We start from the raw sequence: 22,957 nt of genomic DNA on the forward strand, positions 1-22,957 counted from the left end.
TGATGATGAAAACAGCTGTGATGTAGCTTTTCAAAAGTACCTTGAATGTTCTGAAATGTACTTCATCATAGATATCTAAAATGATCAGTCATACTGAACTCTTTGAAGTGTGCTCACTGAGAAATGACAGTGTATAGTTAAATTATGTATTTGCATGCAATGTGTAATAGTTCAATTACACCTCAGAAACAGATGCCTAACAAGAAATTTCTATCAGACTGTCCTGGGTTGGGCTGGACTTCATTTTAAAGGTTTAGTTACTAGTTTGATCATAGTAGCTTCGTAATAGATTCAGATCATCTGGGATATTCAAGCAAGCTTGTGGTGTAAGGAAGTTAATTTGTGTCCACCTGCCAAAGATACTATCTTAACCAGTTCTGGCTATGTGTTTTAAAGGAGCAGATGTCTGATAAGGAGATGCCTCTGATAAGAAAGAAAGAAGGGTCATTGGAGTAGGGGATTCCCTTCTGAGAGGAACAGAGGGCCCGATATGCAGAGTTGACCCTCATCATAGGGAAGTGTGTAGTCTGCCTGGAGCCCGGATCAGGGATATCACTAGGGTGCTCCCCAACCTGGTGCACCCGACAGACTACTACCCACTGCTGATCTTCCAGACAGGTGGGGGGGAAGCTGCTTCCTGCAGTCTGAAGGGGATGAAGAAAGACTACAGGGCCTTGGGGTGGATGGTGAAAGAGTCTGGGGCTCAAGTGATCTTCTCCTCACTCCTTCCATCTTCCACTGATGATGTGGGAAGGAATGGGAAGATTCAGTTCATAAACGATTGGCTTCGAGACTGGTGCTACAGGCAGGGCTTTGGATTCTTTGATAACAGCTGGTTTTATAGGGCACCAGTCTGAACAATGACAAGTGGGAAAGGTTTATCTCACAGAGGCAAAAGGATGCTGGGGCACGAATTAGCAGGGCTCATTTGGAGAGCTTTAAACTAGATTCGAAGGGGGATGGGGTTGTTGCTGGGCTTGCCCCAGTGGGGCAGCACTCCAGAACTGATGAAGACTGGGAGGCCTCCTATAATCCTAGGGTGAAATCGGTGTGCTCAGCTCGCTCCCTGGAATGTCTGTACACCAATGCGCGCAGCATGGGAAATAAGCAGGAGGAGTTGGAAACCTGTGTTAAGTCAGGAGACTATGATCTGGTGGCAATTACAGAGACGTGGTGGGACAGCTCACATGACTGGAATATAGTCATGGAGGGCTATGTCCTTTTCAGGAAAGACAGGCCAGACAGGAAGGGTGGTGGGGTTGCTCTTTATGTGCGGGAGCAGCTACAATGCACCGAGTTCTGTCCAAGGGCAGATGATGAGCGAGTTGAGATCTGTGGGTGAGAATTAAGGGGCAGGCTGGCAGGGGGGATACTGTTGTGGGTGTCTGTTACAAACCACCAGATCAGGGTGAGGAAGTTGACGAGGCCTTCTACAGGCAGCTGAGAGCGGCCTCACAGTCACAGTTCAGGATCTTGTGTGGTAGGACTAGTAGAATAGCAAGTAGAATTGCAACCCTGGACTTTAGCAGGGCAAACTTTGGCCTTTTCAAGCAATTGCTAGGGGAAATCCCGTGGGCAAGGCTGTTTGAAGGTAAAGGGGCCCAAGATGGTTGACATTCAAGGATTGCTTTTTCCGAGCTCAAGATCGGAGCATCCCGACACGTAGGAAGTCAAGGAAGAGGGCCAGGAGACCTGCGTGGCTAAATAGGGAATTGCTGGGTATGCTCAAGTGGAAGAGGAGAGTTTACAGGTCATGGAAGGAGGGGCTGGCCACTTGGGAGGAATATAAGGCTGCTGCTAGAGGATGTAGGAAGGCAGCTAGGATGACTAAGGCCTCCTTAGAATGAAACCTGGCGAGAAGGGTCAAGGACAGCAAAAAGAGCTTTTTCAAATACATGGCAGGTAAAACTAACACCAGAGGCAATGTAGGCCCACTGATGAATGGGATGGGTGCCCTGGTGACAGAAGATACAGAGATGGCAGAGTTACTGAATGCCTTCTTTGTCTCTGTCTACTCTGCTGCAGGCAGTCCTGAAGAGCCCTGTACCCCTGAGACCTTAGATGAAGTCAGGTCGACGGAGCGGTTTGCCTTAGTCGATGAGGAATGGGTTAGAGATCAGTTGAGCAATCTGGACATCCATAAATCCATGGGTCCAGATGGGATGCACCCACGGGTGCTGAGGGAACTGGCAGAAGTCATTGCTAGACCACTCTCCATCATCTTTACCAAGTCTTGGGAAACGGGAGAGGTGCCTGAGGACTGGAGGAAAGCAAATGTCACTCCGGTCTTCAAAAAGGGCAGGAAGGAGGACCCGGGTAACTATAGACCGGTCAGCCTCACCTCCATCCCTGGGAAAGTGATGGAACACCTTATCCTTGGTGCCATCTTAAGGCATACCAAGGATAAGAGGGTTATGAGGGGCAGTCAACATGGCTTCACCAGGGGGAAATCATGTTTGACCAATCTCTTAGCCTTTTATGAGGAAATAACACGTTGGATGGATGATGGCAGAGCAGTGGATGTGGTCTACCTTGACTTCAGCAAAGCATTTGACACAGTCTCCCACAGCATCCTCACGGCTAAATTGAGGAAGTGTGGTCTGGATGATCAGGTAGTGAGGTGGACTGCAAAGTGGCTGAAGGAGAGAAGCCAGAGAGTTGTAGTCTATGGGGCAGAGTCTAGTTGGAGGCCTGTAACTAGTGGAGTGCCTCAAGGGTCAGTACTGGGACCGGTATTATTTAATATATTCATCAACGATTTAGATGAGGGAATTGAGTGTACTATCAGCAAGTTTGCTGATGACACTAAGCTGGGAGGAGTGGCTGACACGCCAGAAGACTGTGCTGCCATCCAGCGAGACCTGGACAGGCTGGAGAGTTGGGCAGGGAATAACTGGATGAAATATAACAAGGGAAAGTGTAGAGTCCTGCATCTGGGCAGGAACAACCCCAGGTTCCAGTATAGGTTGGGAAACGACGTTAGAGAGCAGTGTAGGGGAGAGGGACCTGGGGGTCCTAGTGGACGACAGGATGACCATGAGCCAACACTGTGCCCTTGTGGCCAAGAAGGCCAATGGCATCCTGGGGTGTATTAGAAGGGGGGTGGTTAGTAGGTCGAGAGAGGTCCTCCTTCCCCTCTCCTCTGCCCTGGTGAGACCCCATCTGGAATATTGTGTCCAGTTCTGGGCCCCTCAGTTCAAGAAGGACAGGGACCTGCTGGAGAGAGTCCAGCGCAGGGCAACGAAGATGATTAAGGGAGTGGAGCATCTCCCTTATGAGGAAAGGCTGAGGGAGCTGGGTCTCTATAGTTTAGAGAAGAGGAGACTGAGGGGTGACCTTATTAGTGTCTATAAATATATAAAGGGGGAGTGTCACGAGGATGGAGCCAGGCTCTACTCAGTGGCAAACAATGATAGGACAAGGGGTAATGGGTACAAACTGGAACACAAGAGGTTCCACTTAAACTTGAGAAGAAACTTCTTCTCAGTGAGGGTGACGGAACACTGGAACAGGCTGCCCAGGGAGGTTGTGGAGTCTCCTTCCCTGGAGACATTCAAAACCCACCTGGACACATTCCTGTGTAACCTTATCTAGGTGTTCCGGCTCCGGCAGGGGGATTGGACTAGATGATCTTTTGAGGTCCCTTCTAATCCCTAACATACTGTGATACTGTGATGTCCCCTATGAAGGGAAGGCTAGTTCTGTGTCTGTGTTGGGTTATGGAGCAAAACCAACCAACAACAAAAAAAACCACCACACTGAACTGTCTGAAATTGCTATGCAGCATCTGGAGGCACCCTTACATCCTGGCCTTCTGGAAAGCTTTTTGTTTCCCTGTGGTTGAGATATACTGCTGAGAAAAAAAAAAAAAATACAATATGCTATTTGGACTGGTTTTGTGTAACTGGAGCAGAGGTGCGTCTGTTATTCCAACAGAGTTAGTTCTTGTCTGGTGAGCAAATAAAAAGTTGAATGCATTTTTAAATACCTTTTAGAGGGGGAAGAAGTCCCACAGAAATGGTCTACTGCCATCATCACAGATGATTTCCTATACAGTGGAGTAATTAGAAAACTGGTGCTTGACACACTTCCACCTCCCTCACACACATACAGACACAGAAAGAAACAGAGAAAAGATGAAGAGATGCTTGGGCAGCCAAGGGGAAACAAGCATAGGCTATGTTTAAAAGGTCTGCAACAACCCACAGTTCTGTGATTCTTTTCCTATTTCTTCTATGGCTTTATAATCAGCTTGAATCTCCCCATCCATCTTTTATAAAGCAATTTGTAAAGAAGCAGTGTTTGCTCATGCTGGATGGGGAAAAATGTGTAGAATGTCTCTTAAAATATCACTGTAAATGGAAGTTTCTTCTGAAATTGGAGTAGAAAACTTGTCTGACACAAGGAGAAAAAATGTTTCTGATGGGAAGAGCTAATCTGTGTAGTATTTAACTGTAGCTGTTGCAGATTTTGGTGCAGTTTTGTTTGTCATAGGATAATTTCAGTGTTCTAAACCTGACTTTCTCTCACTTTCTTTTTATCTGTAAGGATTTTTGAGACCACATATTATCATTGCTGTAGTTGGGAAAACATTTGAGAAAATCTATACTGAAATCAGTAGCCAGATGCTTTATGTTTTCTGTTTTGTAGGTAGTGACAATACAGTTGTGCCTCCAAAGAGAATGTACATAGTGAATCTTCCTCCAGAGGGTTACATTGCAGATACTCCAGATGCTGCTAGAATTTCAGCTTCTGAAACCTCAGAGAGTAGTGCTGACTCAACAGGTAAGTGTGTATGGTTGTTACTATGATGAATTTTTCTCAAGTGAAACTTTTTAACAACTCTTATCAAGTAGACCCAGATTGCAACAATTACTTATTTAAACTGTTGCTGCCAGTGGGTGTCACTCTTTTGCAAAATGAGGATGTGCATCCCTATGGGTTGGTTTCCATTGACCAAATTCCTCACTCGGTTATAGCCATACAGTGTCAGTTCCATTGTTAGAGTTTGAAGACCAAATTCCTCACTTGGTTATAGCCATACAGTGTCACTCAGCTTACTGAAGCTACATAAAGTTTAACTGAGGACAAAGTCTTCAGCTCCTCCCGCTGAAGTGCCCCATGTATAGCCGTATTATGCCTGCTTACAGCCATATTACTTTTAAGAGTAAATGTTAGATATAGTTGTTCTAATTAGTCTTACATCTGATGTTCTGAGGAATTGGGCAAAGTCTTAACAACAACCTTCCAAATTTACCTCTCCAATTAGAACAGGCATTTGCCTGATTGGAGTTGATGAGGGGAGGTTCCAGACCTTTAGCATTGACAAGCTTTCTGATGAGAAACTGTGACCAGGTAACTTCAAAACCAGTGTTTAGTGTTGTCAAAAGATACAAGAGAAGCAGTGCGGGATCTGTAAAGAAGTGGGCTCTAAGTTGGCATCAGTTAGAAACATGGCTTTCTGAATGATGTTGCCAGAATTAAATGAATTCTGTCTGTCTTAGAAGGAAGTCCTAAGCTTAGATAAGACAAGTTAATTTTTTTTTTTCAATTGTGATGCTGCTGTGTATGTTTGTCCAAAATCATTGTCATTTGTTGCTAGGGCAGTCAGTCTACAGCCAACAAAATATCCAGGCGAGCTTGCTGAAGTAAAACACTTGATATGTAGTGTTCATTGAACAACTATATCTACTTCAACCTGGACACTGCCTAACTGTAAGGAAAATCAGAGATACAACCTGCAGATACAGAAAGGCAAATGCTCCTTGCATTTGAAAGCAGTACCCACAAGGGTGAATTACTGGCTTGGAAATTGGGTCTGCACTCTATTCTGATCTCCATTCTGAACCTGAGTACAAGCAGAACTATCAAAGTAGCCTAAGAGACTGAAACAAAGTACAGCATGACTGGTGGCACATCAAGAATGTTCTTTCTTGGGGTGAAATGGTCTAAAGATGGTTTTTGGGTTGAGTGAGAAGTTGACTTTATCAAAACAACGTAACAGTGAGTCTTGATACTGTTGGGGTTATGGATAGGAATCTGTTCTAAAGCACAGCTTCCAGGTTGTACTTTTCTCTTTACATTAGGTAGGATTCATATTCAGAATCCAGAGTCTGTTTCAATACTGTCTGTAAATTTTTTGAATTACATAGTTCTCTTTGGACAGTTTGTTGGGTTTCTGTTTCCCAGCACAGAAATCAGTTCCAGCTGCTTATTCTGATAATGAAGCCCCCTTTCTCTCCATGCCATATAATCTCTGTTTATTCTTTGATGTGATCTCCTTTCAAATATTAGAGGGATATTCTCCTTCTTCTGCATTATGCTAATAAAACTAAATGAAGTCTCATCATGCTTTGTAGTTAAATAGACCTGTAACATTCACTTTTGTACAGGGGGGGAACTTTAGTGACTTCTAAAGCATTAGAACACAAGCCTCTGAACACTGCTGCAAAGGAGGTATATCCTTATTAAGGTTTCAGTCCAGAAGTTCTGTGAGAAATTTACACAGCTGCTGTTGAAAATCTATGAATAAATCCGTATGTGGTTCATATTATATGTTGATATATTGCACAGCAGAAAAGTAGACTAGAATTCAGGATTGTGTTATATTGTCCCTTTTTAAGGTCATATAAATATTTGGGTTTACAATGGATAGATTATTGAACAGTGACGAGACTTGCTCATTTTGTAGAGTTAGCATTTTCCTCTAGTATTTCAAAACAAACTTACTCAACTATGATAGCAGTAAGTACTGTTCTGGTGTTGCTTGGTGACAGTATTGACTGTTGGATGGTGATCTCTCTTAGCTGATCCTAGTCTCAGTGTTCAGGAAGGATAGGTTTTGGACTTCAGCCACTTTAACCGTTAACAAATGCATCTAGAATTTTGGGAGAATTGTGTTTGGATTGGTTTGTTCCTTGACTTTACAATTTATCACAGAATCCAGAAAAATGAAGTTCTAAGTGATCTCTGGAGGTTTTTAATTTGTTTTCTTTACAAGGTAGGTTTGACTGTAAATGTCATTTTTGCCAGGTATTTTTCCTAATTTGATCTTAAAAACCCCACATACATAGATTTTTTTTTATATGCCCTTTTCCATTTGCTCTAGTGTTTCACTACCCTTTAATGCTAGATCTTTCTTGCTGCAGCTTAAGGCCCTTATTATTTATTCTGCCTAAATATGGATTAAAGAATTAAAGATCTGTGCTAATCCTGCAAGGCTGAGGGACATGGTTAACTTTACTTGTGTTTATGTCTCAAATACATAAAATCTCTTGCAGGACAAAGGCTGTGATTTCAGGCGGTGCTCATAAAATACTAAAGGAACAGTTCAGGCAACCACACTGTGGATTGCTTATTTTGTACATCACCTAGATTTAGTTGTATATCCTGTGGATCTTTTTTTGAAAGGATAAAAGAAAGCCCCAATGGGAGCTTTTGACAGTGAAGAAAAAAGAGGGAGTCTGCATGTATGAACATTCTATGTATTCTGTTTCATTTAGAAGTGCCACAGGTGTTCCCAAAGAAGCAGCTCCATAAGGCAGAAATGCAGATCTAGTGCTGCATTGTTTTACTCCTACTACTGTCTATGTGACATATTTTGAAGGTTAAGAGGCTATCTTCTGCTGTGTTTCGTGAAAATGGAACATGTTGTATATATGGGTAACAAAAGGCTCTCTTGTTAGCCTTTTCTAGTCGTTGGACCTAGAAATAGGGCAAATAAATTCTGTAGAAATTCAGACAAATGAAAACCTGATTCAGAAAATAATTTCATTGTTATCAGACTTGTCTAATAAAAATAATCTGATCACATTTTGGGATTAACATGTTTCAGGTGTAACTTTTTTTATGTATCAGTGGGATTTGTTAAGCCTTTTCAATAAATCAGGAAAAGAAAATCCATGTCTATCTGAATTAGTATGACAAGATTATCAAGAAGAATAGATATGCCATTGCTGATAGTACATTTTGTTAAATTAATCTGAGGAAGAATTAAATATTCTGTCACTAGACTATGAATTGAAACATCAACTGGTTTTGAGTTATTTAGAAGTTGAAGTTAATTACAAGTATAACTTAAAATAAGTCCTTGTCAGCTCTAAAATATGTCTGGGCTTCTCCATTATTACTTTTCTTTAAACTAATTGATACATCATGGTTGATATTGTCAGGATGCAGCTAATTTTGTCCCAACCATCTTCTGAACAAGAGAGAAAAAAAAAGGCAAAGCCGGTCTCTGTGAACATTTCAGTTCAGTGTGTCTTTCTCCATCTGTCTCTGCATGTTTTTTTTAGCACTTCAAATAATTTTTCAAGTACTTTTAAATACTTTTTTTCTGTTGCATCAAATAAATTGTGACTAATTATGGTGTTAACATTACGCAGCCCCCTCGTGACACATGGGTAAATGACTAATGGCATTGGGGCTTCAAGTCTTGTGAAGGGTCTTGGCTTCCTTGTGTAATTCTCTCATAAATTTCCCAGAGGTGGTGGGAATAAAGCTGCTTTTTGAGGTTTGTTTTCTTCACGTAAGCAGGTGATTGATGATCCTGTAGCAATGAGAAGAAGAATCTAAGACTGCCTTGTCTTTCAAGAAAATAAAAAATACATTTATCCAACATTCTTAGACTTAGGTGTCTAATTATTTAAAGCTCCCTTGCCTGTTTTGGAGGAATCGAGTCATTAAGATGGTGTGATCATGTCAGCCTTCTGTCAACTGAATTGGGTAACAGGAGTTAAACAGTCAAGGGAGGAAATAGTGTAGTTAATTTCTTTTGGTTTTCACATGATTTTCATATTGACTTTGGTACCTGTTAATGTATTGCTAATTTCCTTTTAGCAATAAACTTTATACTTTTGACAAGGGCATTAAAAATGTATAATGTTCAAGCTACAGGGAAGTTATCACCTGTCAAATTCTGGTCATAAACTCAATATCCCCATAGCCTAAAGCTCTTAAATCAGACATCAAAATGAATTTATTTTTATTATCTATTTATTGAGAAATATTTCTTCAAAAGTCACTTAGAGACACATCATCATGTTTAAAAAGGCACTCTGTATGAAAGGAGAATCCAAGAAACATTACATGTTCCTTAACTTACTAGGAAGCTGTAGCTTAGTTTTGTTTTGTTTTGGAGTTTCAGTTTAAGAAAATGAACTTAGATTGTGGAGTTCTTGTTTCTTATTTTAATATAAGCAAACATTAGGAAATACTGTATCTTGTATTAAAATATGAAAGCTAAAATTGTAACCATATTCCTTCTAAAAGAGAAACTGTTATTTTTTTTTTCTCCAGCAATGTTTCTTCTTGCATATTTTAAACTATAATCATAGAATATAACATATAAAATTGTTTTATTTGTGCACAAAACAGTGTGCTGAATTATAATTTCTCTCTCAAGTGCTTTAATATTAAATTCATATTCTTATGTAGTCACAAAGTAGTATTTGGTGGGTTTAGATACATGACAGAGCAAATTCCTGACCCAAAGACTGTGAAAAATAAAAAGACTGTGCACACAGGAGTTTAGGAATATGCAGTAGCTGAGGGCACCTGGAAGAATAGATGAAGAGAATTCAAAAAAAAAGTGTTCTTAGGCTATTTTTCTAATTTTTAATTTCATAACTCAGTCTTTTTGTACTTGTCAAGTTTCATTTCTTCCTTCATATGTTTGAACTTCAGTACAGTATTCATCCTATAATATCCTGTTGTTACTATCTTGATGATAACCTACCCAGTTTTGGTTAAACCCTTTATATAGACAAGGAGCAAGACCTAACTATGCTTTTTCCTAGCTGCTAATGGCCATGTTATGAGACAGAGTTTTAGCTACAAGTAAGAGTCCAGCCTGGATGCTCCATTCCCATGCTGGGAAGATGTCAAGTTAGAGAAATAAAAGCAAGCAACCCATTTATTTCCTACCTTTTGGTAGCTGGCAAGCCTGAAATACTGTGGAAGGTGGTGCTTCCGTGGGACAGTTCCTCACCTAGTTAAATTTGCTTGTTGGGTTGAGACAGTGCAGTTTTACATGATAGATGCATACGAGTCAGTTGTTACTGTAGCTGGCCTGTGGGCTGTTGCTTTTATTTGTTTCTGTCAAGACAATACTGAAAAGAATCACTATTACTGCAGCAGGAGGTTCAAGGTGAGGGAATGAATTTAGAGATTTCTCTCATTTACATGCGGGTAAATAGAGTTATTCAAATGAGATGCATCCCAGGAAATGATTAGCCATGTTAGTGAAAAACTGTGACACTGGGGATTGATCCTCAGCAGACCTTGTAAAAACTACTGCATTCCTGGGGTTTGGTTCTGATGGCAAAAATGTTTGGACTTACTGATCAGCAAAAGATAAATTTGGTAAAGGCATAATCAGGTAGCCTCTTAACTTGGTCTTCAGTGCCTTGATTCAGCTAAGTTTTAAGGCAGCCATTTTAGGAAGACAATGTTTAAGCCTGTGTTTGTTGTTAAGGAGATGCTAGTATGAATCATGTGTTGACTCCTTACGTTCTTGGCAAGTGGTTGAGAATGTGCTACATTACAGAACTGATATACTCACCACACCAGGGGAGCAATATGTTTTAAGCAGCTAAGGCTGGCAGGAAACCTTTTTGGCTGGTAAGTAGCACCAGTTATGAAACTGAAGTATTATTTATCTTTTTGTAGCCTTCAAACCAGAGGGATCATCAGACCATATAATTTAATCTTCTGTACTTCTGGAAAGGTCTTACCCCATATGAAGCTCAGCAGTTTGTGTTTGAAATGGAGAAAGAAATAGAAACATAGAATGGTTTGCAACCTTTAAGATCATCTAGTTCTAACCTCCCTGCTATGAGCTGGGACACCTCCCACTACCATGCACATTTCAAAGATGTCACAGAGGCTCTAATACTTTCTGGTAATTTGCTCTAGCAGTAAATTTGCCTCCCCATGGTGTTTTTGTTTTGGTTTGGGTTTGTTTGGGTTGTTGTGGGTTCTTTTTTTTTTTTTGGGGGGGGTGCAGGTTTTTTTTTTGGGGGGGTGGTGGACGGTAATAGTTTGAAAATTCCTTTTTTCTGCCTTCCTCCATTTGAGTTAAGAGCCTTTGTTAAGCAGTGTTTTCCTCCCCCAAAGCAGCATAGTAATCAAGTCACCATCAATCTTTCCTGATTAGATAAACAGATTCACTTGTGTATTGCTAGAAGATATTTATTTCAATCCTCAAGTCACTTTTGTAGTTCTTTTATGTATATCCCTTTTCACAGCATTCTTTTAATCATATGAACTCCAGTACTGCATGTAGTATTTGTGGTTTCAAGAAGTCCATGTGTTGAAAAAAAACAGGCAAATTGAGGGAACTGCGTCAATTTGCGGGTAAGAATTCTGCATTTGCAAAAAAAAAAAAAAAAAAAGAAAAGGAAAAGCAATAAAGTTCTTTTGGTCCAGTTTTATTCCACTGAAAAAAAAAAGATAAAAATCACATATAATTTAAGACTTCATTAAGTATGCCTGAATAATGAAAGGTGTTAAGCAATCATCTCCAAGTAATGAGATGTTAAAGTACAGCTCCTAACTTAGTAGAATAGTGCCTTGCAACACAGATGCACCAAATCATATTTCAAATGATAGCATCAGGAAGTTAATGTGAGCTGCAGATGTCCAGATTTTTCTTACAACTTGCTAAAAATAAAAATAAATATACTTTTCCTGTCCAACATTCAACTTCTTTTGGAACTATTGCTGTAATGTTTGTTTTGCTCTTTTCCTTTCCTCAGACTTGTTATCATGGGTCTTTCCTTTTCTAGTATGGATGATTGGCCTTGAAGGTTGAAAACTTATCTTTAAAAGAGTTACTACTTTTACAAGCAGTTTTCAGTAATTCAGCAAGGAAGAAACAGTGATTATATGGGGTTTTGGCTCTTTTGTATTTCTAGTGGTTAGGCTAAGTCTTTTTTTATTTCTATTAATGAATTCATCTAGTTAATTTGGGATGTTTTGGTTTTAATTCTTTGCCAGTTTGGATGTCACTATTATAAAAGCAGTATCTTTGTGTGTGATAAGAATACAGATGATAGCTTTCTGTAATTCAGGTTTGTCCTTGTAGAAATTCACAAATTCACTGCCAGTTTGTGAATGGCAGATTTTCCTGAGCTCCTAAAACTTCAGGCATTCTCTTGTGTATGTCATCCTCAGAAAGCAAGCTGTAGCAGCAATGACACCTCTGTTAAGGCTGTTAATATAAGCCTTTCCATAATGTTGCTGGTGCTTCTAGATTAATCAATAACTTGGAAGGGGAGATGTCTGTGAGGCTAAGCAACTTTCTCCTCTACAGCCAGTTTCTTTTTCTGATTAAGTGTACTTGACATTTGGGAACCAGTTATAGCGAAAGATGCCACTACAAGTAGAGATGCTGGTGAAGAATTCTGTACTTGAGATGTTCCCTCCTTGAACATCCTATCTGCAGACCTTGTACTTGTTGATAGATGCAATGACATTCCTAACAGATAAAATCACCACAGATTTCTTTCTGAAATTGAATAAGATTAAATAAGCATTTTTATTTTCAGAGTAAAGATAAAGTATTTAATCATTTGTTATCTCAGGCTTGATTTAAAAAAATCTGGACCCGCTAGTGCCCTCATTTACAGCGACCGATATCACTTGACTTACATCACTGGAATTAAACTGCAAGGGTGAGAAAGACTTGAATCAAATCAACTTATCTAATTAAATATTGCTCTGGAAAATTTTAAAATCTTGTTCTGTCTGAACAGGAGAAGGTTTCCTTTTGAAAATGACACCAAGGAATGAAATGTAAGCTTAAAAGGAAATGCTTGCTGATGTACCATGCTGCAAAAGCTAGCTGACTTCTTTTTTGGAAACCTTTCTTTAGTGTACTGCATGTGATACAAATTATAAACATTTGAGGTAGGTGTAGATTGATCAGTCACTAACAGAAAATATCTGCAGACTACCATATCCTGCAGCAGTGTTAAAAGCAATTTCAGTGATCTGTCAAGCAGCCAGCTAGAATCGAGTAATCACCTCTCTTGATTTCACAACAAACAAGTCTTAACCTTCTGAATGTGACTGTGAAATTCACTGCTGCCCTCTGAGGGTTTTTAAACACAGGATGGGGCTATCAATTTAAACTGTAAGTATGAATCACTAGTCTAGGTTTACATACATTGTAGAAACCAGTCATTTCCAACTACCACTTTCTGTTACTATTTACATCTCCTAAATGCCAATATATCCGCAAGCATATGGGACTGTTACAGAACTCATGCTTCATGGTATGGCCTGGGAGTTGTTTAACGTTGCTGAAGGCTTCAGTAGTTCTTGTGTGATACTTTCTAACATTATGACATTGGTAGACCACTAAAAAAAAAAAAAAAAAGAAAAAGAAAAAGTAAAGAAACCACCACAAAACCCAAAACACCTGTGGAAAATGTCTTTGGAAATGGAATGGCAAAGAATTCTGCCCCAGATTTTTAGTCCAAATTTACGTGTGATGTTACAAAAGGCTGTAAATGCTGAAAATGTATTAAGGAAAAAATAAAGTGTTTAGCAATATGATACATTGGTAATGCTTTACTTTAGCAGTCCATAGCTGTATAGTAATGCTTTATTAAAGATCTTTGATTTGTATTTCTGTAACTGTAAACAAGTACACTTCTAGATGCTGTAAGTGTTAATTAACTTTCTGCATGCTTCTGAGAAAGACTTGAATACTTGAGTAACAGAAATGTACCTCTGAAATGAGATTTCATTCCTATGCTTTTCTGTAGTGCAGAAAACAATGTACTCCTAATCCTGGTTTATGCCTTTATATTTTAACATAGTAAAAAGAATGTAAAAAAACGGCAGGTGTGTGTTTAAGAAGAGTCAGAACTCACCGACAAGTGCATTTTCAATAAGATATGTTTACTCTGGCTGTTACCTTCACTTTCTATGTTGGCTCTTGTCCTTTTTCTTCTTTTTCCACCATGATACAGTCAGGGCCTCAGACTGAATCTGGTCTTGTTTACATGTCCATAAATCTAAAAGTAATTTGGTTGAAGTAGGTTCCACTGGTCAGGTGGCAGTACATGAAGAAGGAGGAGAGGGAGTTAAGGCCTTTTATCTCTCTTGCATTATTTGTTTCTTGCTTTCTGTTTCATTTTACATTACAATGATGATAAACATTTTGGTTGATCATCCCTTAATCTAACAGATGCGCCTCACAGAACGAAGAGGCACCTGTGGCCTCCTGTTCTCTTCTTTCTTGACTGCCTCATTTTAGCTTCCAGTATCATTTTTCTGTTCTTGCCCCCCACCTACTGAGTGCCTTCTCCCCTCTCAGCTGGAGTGTGCTCCCCCTTTCTCCCTCCTTGCAGCTGTGTTGCAGGCTTCCTGTCGTCATAGTGACAGTAGGCAAAGGATCAGAAAGGGTAAGAAATAGAGAGTGGTGCCAAGAACCACCTTAGATCTCTGCAAAAAGCCAGCACTGTTATAATTACTGCCTCACTTGAGCAGACACCCAACACTTTGAATATCTGACACTGTTTGAGTACTTTCACCTCCTTATTTCATAACAAAAACATAATCAAGACCTAAGCTTTTGTACTTAAATCATCATGGAGCAAGGTAAGGCCAAGAGGGTGCTGGATTAAGGGGAAAGGCATGTCAGTAATCTTACGGTTTGGTCTCTGGCTGCTCAAAGCCTTCATCATTCTGTATCTCAGTTCGCCACCTGTAAAAGAAGGAAATTTGTTTTGTAGGTCTTGGAGAGGTTTCTGATCACTATTAATAATACATGATATTTTCATTCTGGCTATCAGTTGTATGTTCGGTTGTATGTAAATTCATAACCTCCACTGCTCTGCTATTGCTTGTGAACATGTTGGTATGGAACCAAAGCAGTATGTTGCTGTCCTGCATATTGAGACCCAAATACCCACTGAGAGACGACACATTTGTGAATAAGCACGAGAATGTGATCCTGGCTCATTCTCTTGCAGTTAGGTCTTATGTTGCTCTTTCTCTCTTAACAAGATTTGTTCCAATGCAGTATTTTCAAGTCTCTCATTCAAAAAGAAAGAAGGGAGCAGGGGAAGGTGAAAGCTGTTTGAATGCAGCATTTCTATTGTTATATATTGCTGTACTGATTAAATACTCTGGACACTTTAAAAACAGAGTAGAAAGCTTGATTCTAACATGAAAGGATTTACAATCGGTATGGCTGATTAGAAATATGGGCCAGGACAGTTAAGATAGCAGGAAAAAGAATGTGTGGGGAGTAGTAGTAACTATGGGTTTGTGTTGTTGTTTTTTTTTCTAAAACAGTTTTATGTAACTGTTTTGTATAAGATACAGAAAATGCTGCTGTCTCATGTTGAAAGTCAGAATTGGGCCTACCCAATGACCTCATATTTTTGTTGTTCTGTTATAGCAGCTATTGTAATTTCTGGTTGTTTGCAGGCTTACAGCCACACATTGATGCAGTAGTGTGTCTCCATTCAGTCTCCTCTTGGGAAATTTCTTGCATCCTTTGTTACTGCACTCTGCAAAATTCAAGGTAGCAGTCTTCTGAAGTACTGACCCTCTCTAGGCAACTGCAACCCATGCCTTTGAAGGATGCTTTAAATATCATCCTCTATCCATCTCCCTTTCCCAACACTTTTGCTAAATAATATTATTTGCTAGTTTCATGCTGTCTAACTTCTATTTTATTGCTGCAAGTAGAAATTAGTTCATGACTGGAGTGTGCCTTGCTAGTAATTTGAACTCTATTTGGAGCCTTCTGTGTACTAGACCGATGCAGAGAAGTCCCTTATTTCATTGTAGAATCATGATAGCCCAGAATTACATGATTTGTGTTCCACATGCAGTGCATCAGCCTCATTCACCCTTTCTTTTCCCAGCAATCTGTCCCACCCCCCAGAGGGCTGAAAAAAAATGGAAGTTACGTTGATATAGCAAAAGACAGAAATACCAGCATACACAGATTTATTGCTGTAATCTAGTCAAAATGCACTAGAGGCAATGTCAGTGCATTCCAAGAATCCTCAGTTGCTATGAACTACATTTTCTTCTGGCTGACCAAAGCTAATGCAGTTTTTCTTATTGTTGCCAAAGTTGTGTATTGTTTTGCTGCATTTATGTACCATTAGTTTCAGCCCCCAGCTGCTTTGGCAGTATACAGCTATGCAAATAGGCATTAGGGCAAAGATACCGCCTCTCCTGATAAAGAGCAAATCACTTCAACAGCTGCATCTGTGGTTCACAGTACTAGATTATTTGTATCCAGCTGATGATGTTCCTCCTCACAAACTCCTCTGCGTGTAATCTGAGTGTTCTCAGACTCTCAGCTGGTTCAACCAGCACAGCTGTACTGATGTGAATGAATCTGCTAGTTTACAGTAGCTGGCCAATGCCAACATCTGACACTTCCCTCCTTTTCTTTATGCAGATATTTTAAACAGTAGTCTTACATCTCCAGTCTTGGCCTAGCTGGTCTAATGTCACGTGTGAAATCATACCTGTTCTGCTGATTCTCCACTATTCCATAAGAATTGGAGTATTGTGTGCAGTTCTGGTGTCCTCAACATAAAAAGGACATGGAACTGTTGGAACAAGTCCAGAGGAAGGCCACGAGGATGATCAGGGGACTGGAGCACCTCCCGTATGAAGACAGGCTGAGGAAGTTGGAGCTGTTTAGCCTGGAGAAGAGAAGGCTGTGTGGAGACCTCATAGCAGCCTTCCAGTATCTGAAGGGGGCCCATAGGGATGCTGGAGAGGGACTCTTCATTAGGGACTGTAGTGATAGGACAAGGGGTAATGGGTTAAAAGTTAAACAGGGGAAGTTTAGATTGGATCTAAGGAGGAAATTCTTTCCTGTGAGGGTGGTGAGGCACTGGAATGGGTTGCCCAGGGAGGTTGTGAATGCTCTATCCCTGGCAGTGTTCAAGACCAGGTTGGACGAGGCCTTGGGTGATATGATTTAGTGTGAGGTGTCCCTGCCCATGGCAGGGGGGTTGGAACTAGATGATCTTAAGGTCCTTTCCAACCCTAATGATTCTATGATTCTATGATTCTAATTAAGTTACCTTACTTTCTCAGAGGTGTTTATTTCAGGGTGGGTTGATGATACTTGGCAAGACTTCCATACACCTCACCCTGCAAACTCTCTGCATCTTGATACTGAGGGAGTAGGAGAGAACTCAGAACCAGTTTTACGCAACTATTTTTGCTTCCTTAGGCGGATGATACCAAATTTTCACCAATCTAATCTAATAAGCATGAATGAAAGGTTTAAGTTGCTTTTTTTACAGGGGATTATTCATAAATGCTAGGAGCATTGAGAGAATGCAACATAAATCTAATTCACTGGTAAGTTCAACTTCAAGGTGTGTAGAACAGGATGAAAAATGACATGTGACCTGAAGTCCTGACTGCTAGAAAGAGATTCTACCAATTCAAATTCATTTAGTACATTAGTCTCAGTGGGTGATGTGGAAAGAGGATCAAGGTGTGAATTTAACACTGAACTGAACATCACCATCCTGGCACAGATAGCCGCAAAAAACAAATGTATTTTGTTGCTTTACTTTTCACTGGCAAATAGAAATTGCACTGTCACAATGTCAGTTATAATATTAGATTAAAACCTTGTTATCATAGCTTGAATAATAGACTAACTAGATTGAATATCTTAACGGAGCCGCAATGGTTGCAACACCTTAAAGAGAACCTAACAAACATTTAATAAAAAAATACATCTTCATTATGGTAAGCTTAATTCTATTCATGCTTCTTTTTAAATTGTTTAAGGTAGTTGCTTATCTGTATGGCTTAGGTTTGCAATATGATCACAGGCTGTTAAATTATGGTAATATTTTTAGTATGCACTCCATTAGTGTATCAGCATTTCTTGAATATTTACAAATGGAAACATCTTTTCTTAGTCTCTCTAAAGATGAGGAGTTAGAAGCAACTCTTTGTTACATATATTTTTTTAATAAAGTGCTTTGTTATTCTGCTTATAAAATGATGTGTAAGATACGATTTCCAAGAATGACAAAGGTATGCAGCTGTTTAGTTGATATAAAAATTATTTGCTGTGAAACTTTATGAAAATTGACTATCATTAAATACAGGAATTCTGTCTGTAGTTACCCAGATAGCATTCTAGGGGAAGCAGCAAATAAAGTGAAACTATCTCAAATAGTTCTTAGTGCCCAAGTGTAGCAACTATTCTTTTTCTGCCTTCATTCAATATACTAAAAAGCCTTAGTTCTTCTATACCTAACTAAAAAATTGAAGTTAGTTTTCCATTAAATTTTAAGTTCATTATTTATCTGGTTTCAATTTTAGTTATTCCTTTGTGTCTTTATCTCTGACCATTATCTGTACTGATGCTAACACAGTAAGCTCAAACATCTTTGTGTGCTATTTTAATAAACAGTTCTGTTGGTGTTAGAGACAAGGTAGCTGAATTCAGTGTGTGCCTTTTTTAAGACATTCCCCAGGGAGCTTGACTTTACTGAATGCTCGAATCAACACACTTTTCATATCACAAGCAATGTAAAATGGTAAAGATTCTGCTGTGGAAGCCCAAATGTATAAAGACATGAACAATAATATGCATATAAGAATGTGATTGAAATTAAGATGGTGTTGATAAATGAGCACAAAGAAGCAGCAACTGTGGCAAACTGCAGGGCTGGTCTGCAGGTCTGTAACACTTCATACGCTGAACTGCTGCAATAGAACAGACTTGTGCCAGAGCCTAATTTTATTCCACCTCTTCACTGAAACTTACAAGAATTCTCCTCTAAACTGCTCATTTAGAGAGAAGAGAAGCATCTAGTGATATTATAACAAGTGATGACAATAAAACCTTGCTATGATCAGACTTACCATTTGGAGGAGCCTGTCTCTTTTTACGTGACCACAGAAAGGGAAGTGGGTATTATGGTAGTTTGTACATCCCAGTTAAATGCCTTAGCTGAACTGTAGTATTTTTACTGAAAAGAACATAGTGTCTATGCTTCATGTTCTCCTGCCAGAGGAAAGGATTGACTGATTCTTTGTTCAGCAATTCTTTATTTGGTATATAGGTGAACACTGTAGAGGAGAAAAATGTTAATTTGTGCTTGGTAGAGCTCCTTAAGAAATAGAAATACGTAGCCTTAGGATAGACAGGAAGACTTAAAGTAATAAGACGATACAGCTCTTCCTCTTTCAGCTCAGGATCCAGGTTTAATCTTCTTTTTTTCCAGCTTTTCTCTCCCTTAAAATAAAGGAGATGACAGATTTTCTTGGCATCTCCTTTGTAGCACTTGCCAGTGGAAATCTCACATTTTCCTCCATTACTAACTCACTCTTTCTTGGGCTTTTTGTGTTTAGTTTGGGCTTCCTTCTAACCCCTGTTTTCCTGATCCCCCTTTTGTTTTTTCTGCTCTTCGTTGATTCTTTAACTATATTTGCTTATGATTGTTTTAAGGCATACAGGTGCCTGGTGAAGTACTTATAGTCTATTCTGAAATGCTGCTTAGCTGAAATTAGGTACTATAATCTTGAATATGTCATTGATGGGTGGACCCTTTGATGCCAAGTATTATACAGCTTAGGATGCGAATTGGTTTTTTTTCTCTGAAAAGGAGAAAGAATATATCAAGGAAGGATGAAAGGTTATCATATGTTATATGCAGTGGTTCCTTCACATATGTTACATATATGTTTATCTGTGTTTCTAATTTCAAGAAGATTGTAAGGTATTTTAGTGAATGAAAAACTGTTAAGTTGGATGTTTTTTTACATATCTCTAGAAATTGTAATGGTATTCAGCATCCACTAATAATCAGAAATATTTGCTTTTGAAAATAAACATCACACTTTTAGTGCAAAACTGCATAGATTTGCATAGGGAATTTCAGCAAAAGCTTTAGAGATGGTGTTATAACTTTTGTACATATGCAGAAAAATATCTAAATAAAAATGCAATGGTTAAATTACTTGGAAGTGTTCTGTAGTGATCAACTGCAGTGCTTGTACTTTGCCAGTACAAAGTCTAGCATTTTTGTTTGATTAAATACGTTCATGATTAACTGTGTATTAAAGTGAAAAGCCTCTAGCAGTTTTATTGCAAGCTGTATAAACTTTCATTGACTGTTTTTTTTAGTCTATTGACTATCTGTTAGTTCACATGGATTTACAAGGGGTTTATACATCCTTTTTTTATACCTTCTTTTTTAATGGCAGTAATTCCATACACTTAAACTTGCTTGTAGTGAAATACTTATTTTAAAGCCAAGTGAATGGAAAGCCCTGAATTATTTTGAGCAGTTTGTGGTCTATTTTCTGGTGAACTTCTGCCAGCTTTTTGTGTCACTGTGCTTGTTAGTACAGTGGAAGTTCTCTGTACCTGCTACAGTATAAGGCAACAGAAGTGAATGTTGTATGAAGTCCTGGTTGGCATGTGTCTCGTACAGAGAATGAATGAGGAGTAAAATTCAGGCTGCAGTCTCCCATGATGTTGCTCAGCTGGAGAAATAGCCAACACCACAGAGCAGGACACATGTTCCATCTAGGTGGCCCCTATTCCCAGTCCTGCTTTAGAGAGATCAGGGCTCTGGGCCTTTATCTCTAGAGGACCTCAAGCTGTTGCTGCTGCTTATTGGTCATGTTACTGCAAGGTTTTTGTGAACTCTTTAGTATTACAGAATTAAAAAAGTCCTGTGAACAAAGGAACTGACTACCAAAGTCAAACCACCAGTTCTTTGAGAAGACAGAAACCTGCACTGTGTGGTCTCTTGTCCAGCTTGATTAAAGATAGCTTTATGAAGGAGTCAGGAGGGGGAACCTAACAACCATTGGTAGCATTCCAGTGAAACCCTAAGAAACTTCGTTTTGCTAATGAGATGTGTTGAGAGCTTGAACTTTCCTGCAGCTTTCTTGGGCTTTATTTTTTATTTAAATAAGTTAATTTTGTTGAGTTTCTGCCCTGCTTTCTCTTTATTGTTCATCAGTGCCTAAGCAAATGACTCGCTTTCTCATGGTCCATTTTGCATCTCTTTAGTTGTCCTTTGGAAAGAATTGAAACTGAGCTGAGCTGTGCATAAAACCTTTAGGAACTGTATAAAACATAGTACATTGGGTTGGGTTGTTCTGGGGTATTTTTCCAGTTGGTTATGGTTTGGGGTGTTTATTTAAAAGCACTTTTTCAGAAAATAAGCAGCCATATAAGGTTTTACTTTTTTTGTATAAAGACTCTTGTTTTCCAGGAAAGCAATTTTGGTCTCCTGTGTCCCCACAGAAAATACTCAGGTTGATGCATATGCAATGTTTTTTCACACGCTTCCTGAATAGCATGTGATGTAGCTGTAGAAGCAATGGTAGTATAGTGCAAAAGCCTTTGGATAGTTTGTATAGGTAGGAACAGCAACAGTCATGTAAAATATAAAACTATTATGGAAGTACACGCATCTCTTTAAATTTAAGAGACCTACTGAGCCAGTCTGCATCAGCTCTAAAAATTTGTGTGTTCTCAAGGTGAAAAAGGCCAAATGAAGCTTCAGTTTCTGACTCTAGCAAAACTTTTGCATTTGCAATGAGATTATTTCTCTTTTCCACAAGACACATTTGTTAGTTAAAGAGGCTGTTACTGCTTAAACCAATTGAAAAACTGTTCTCGGGTATCTGTTGTATACACGGGTGTTCCTTGCATCTAACATCCAGCATGTTCACTTTGTGCAACTGGCTTAATAATCAGAATTACAGAATGGTTCGGGGTGGAGGGGACCTTAAAAATAATGTAGTTCCAACCCCTGCCATGGGCAGGGACAGCTTCCAGTAGACCAGGTTGCTCAAAGCCCTGTCCAAAGAGACCTTAACACTGCCAGGGATAGGGCGGCCAGGGCTTCTCAGGGCAACCTGTGCCAGGGCCTCACCAGTCTCATTGTAAAGAATTTCTTTCTAATGTCTAATCTAATGGCTCTTTCAGTAAAAAAGCCATTCCCCATTGTTCTGTCACTACATGCCCTTGTAAAAGTCCCTCTGCAGATTTGTTGTTGGACCTCTTTAGGTATTGGTCTGCCCTGAGCTTCCTCTGCTGTCCTAATCATGTGTAAAACTGTTATATTGTTATTAATTACTACTAAAAGGTCACAAAGAGCAAAACAAGTCTGAAAGGATTGATGGGACAGCAAAGTACACTGCTGTGCTATCCAGGTCCATCAGGGTTAAACCATTGCTTGGTTACACTTGTTTCCTTCTTTCAAATTGGAAGTAGTCAATTTAGAGTTAAGACAGAGAAAATGGGTTGGCGGAGAGAGGGAGGTGTTTGAAACTTTGTCCTCACTGTTGACGCGGGAGTCATAGACAACGCAGAGATGATCAATGTGATCAAGCGATTGCCAAATTTATTACAAAGCCTTAACTCCTTATATACTATTTCTTACATGCACTTACAGTGATTTGGCATATTATGATTGGATACATGTCTTGAAGACCCTTAGTGACTAGCATATAACTGGTTAAGCACAGGTGTGAGAACTTGACCTCAAAAGCTTGCCAACAGTCCACAGTTCTTATTAACTCAGTGAATTCCAGCTTCTTCTTATCTTGCTTGCTTAAGCTTCTTTGGGCCTCTCATGGCCTTGCTGTCTTTCAGGATTATTCAGAGTTTGTGTACCAATTATGCATTCTCCCATGAGAACACTGTTTCCACACCTTGCTAAGTCCAAAAAGTCTTCAAAACTAACTGCTTGGTCAATGCCATATGTACTGACAGTACCCAATACAGCTTGATGTACTTACAAGTTATAGTCTGTCCCAGGCTATATTCAGTGACACAGTAGTACAGTAGCCTCCTATGTCAGAGCTTTGACAGAGCTGCCAAATGACTTGTATCACAATTTCTTTGTCCAAAGCTATTGTCTAGACTGTGGAAGATGCACAAAGGAAACATCATTAAGCCCTAGAGAGATGC

General features: G+C 39.4%; 1 protein-coding gene across 2 annotated transcripts in view; it reads left to right on the forward strand.

Moving 5' to 3' along the window:
* Positions 1-22,957, forward strand: part of ERICH1 (glutamate rich 1) — a 75,743-nt gene that overhangs the window by 32,995 nt on the left and 19,791 nt on the right. Inside the window, exon 3 of one of the 2 annotated variants that reach the window (XM_062626274.1) lies at positions 4,655-4,785. In XM_062626274.1, coding sequence (XP_062482258.1) covers positions 4,655-4,785 — 131 coding nt within the window. Of the gene's footprint in view, positions 1-4,650; positions 4,786-22,957 lie in introns of both variants that reach the window. The other variant, XM_062626273.1, reaches the window with a different exon arrangement.

Source organism: Pezoporus occidentalis, unplaced genomic scaffold (assembly GCF_034315485.1).
Source record: "Pezoporus occidentalis ecotype Australia unplaced genomic scaffold, CSIRO_AGI_Poc_V1 ctg29, whole genome shotgun sequence".
Lineage (NCBI taxonomy): Eukaryota > Metazoa > Chordata > Aves > Psittaciformes > Psittacidae > Pezoporus > Pezoporus occidentalis.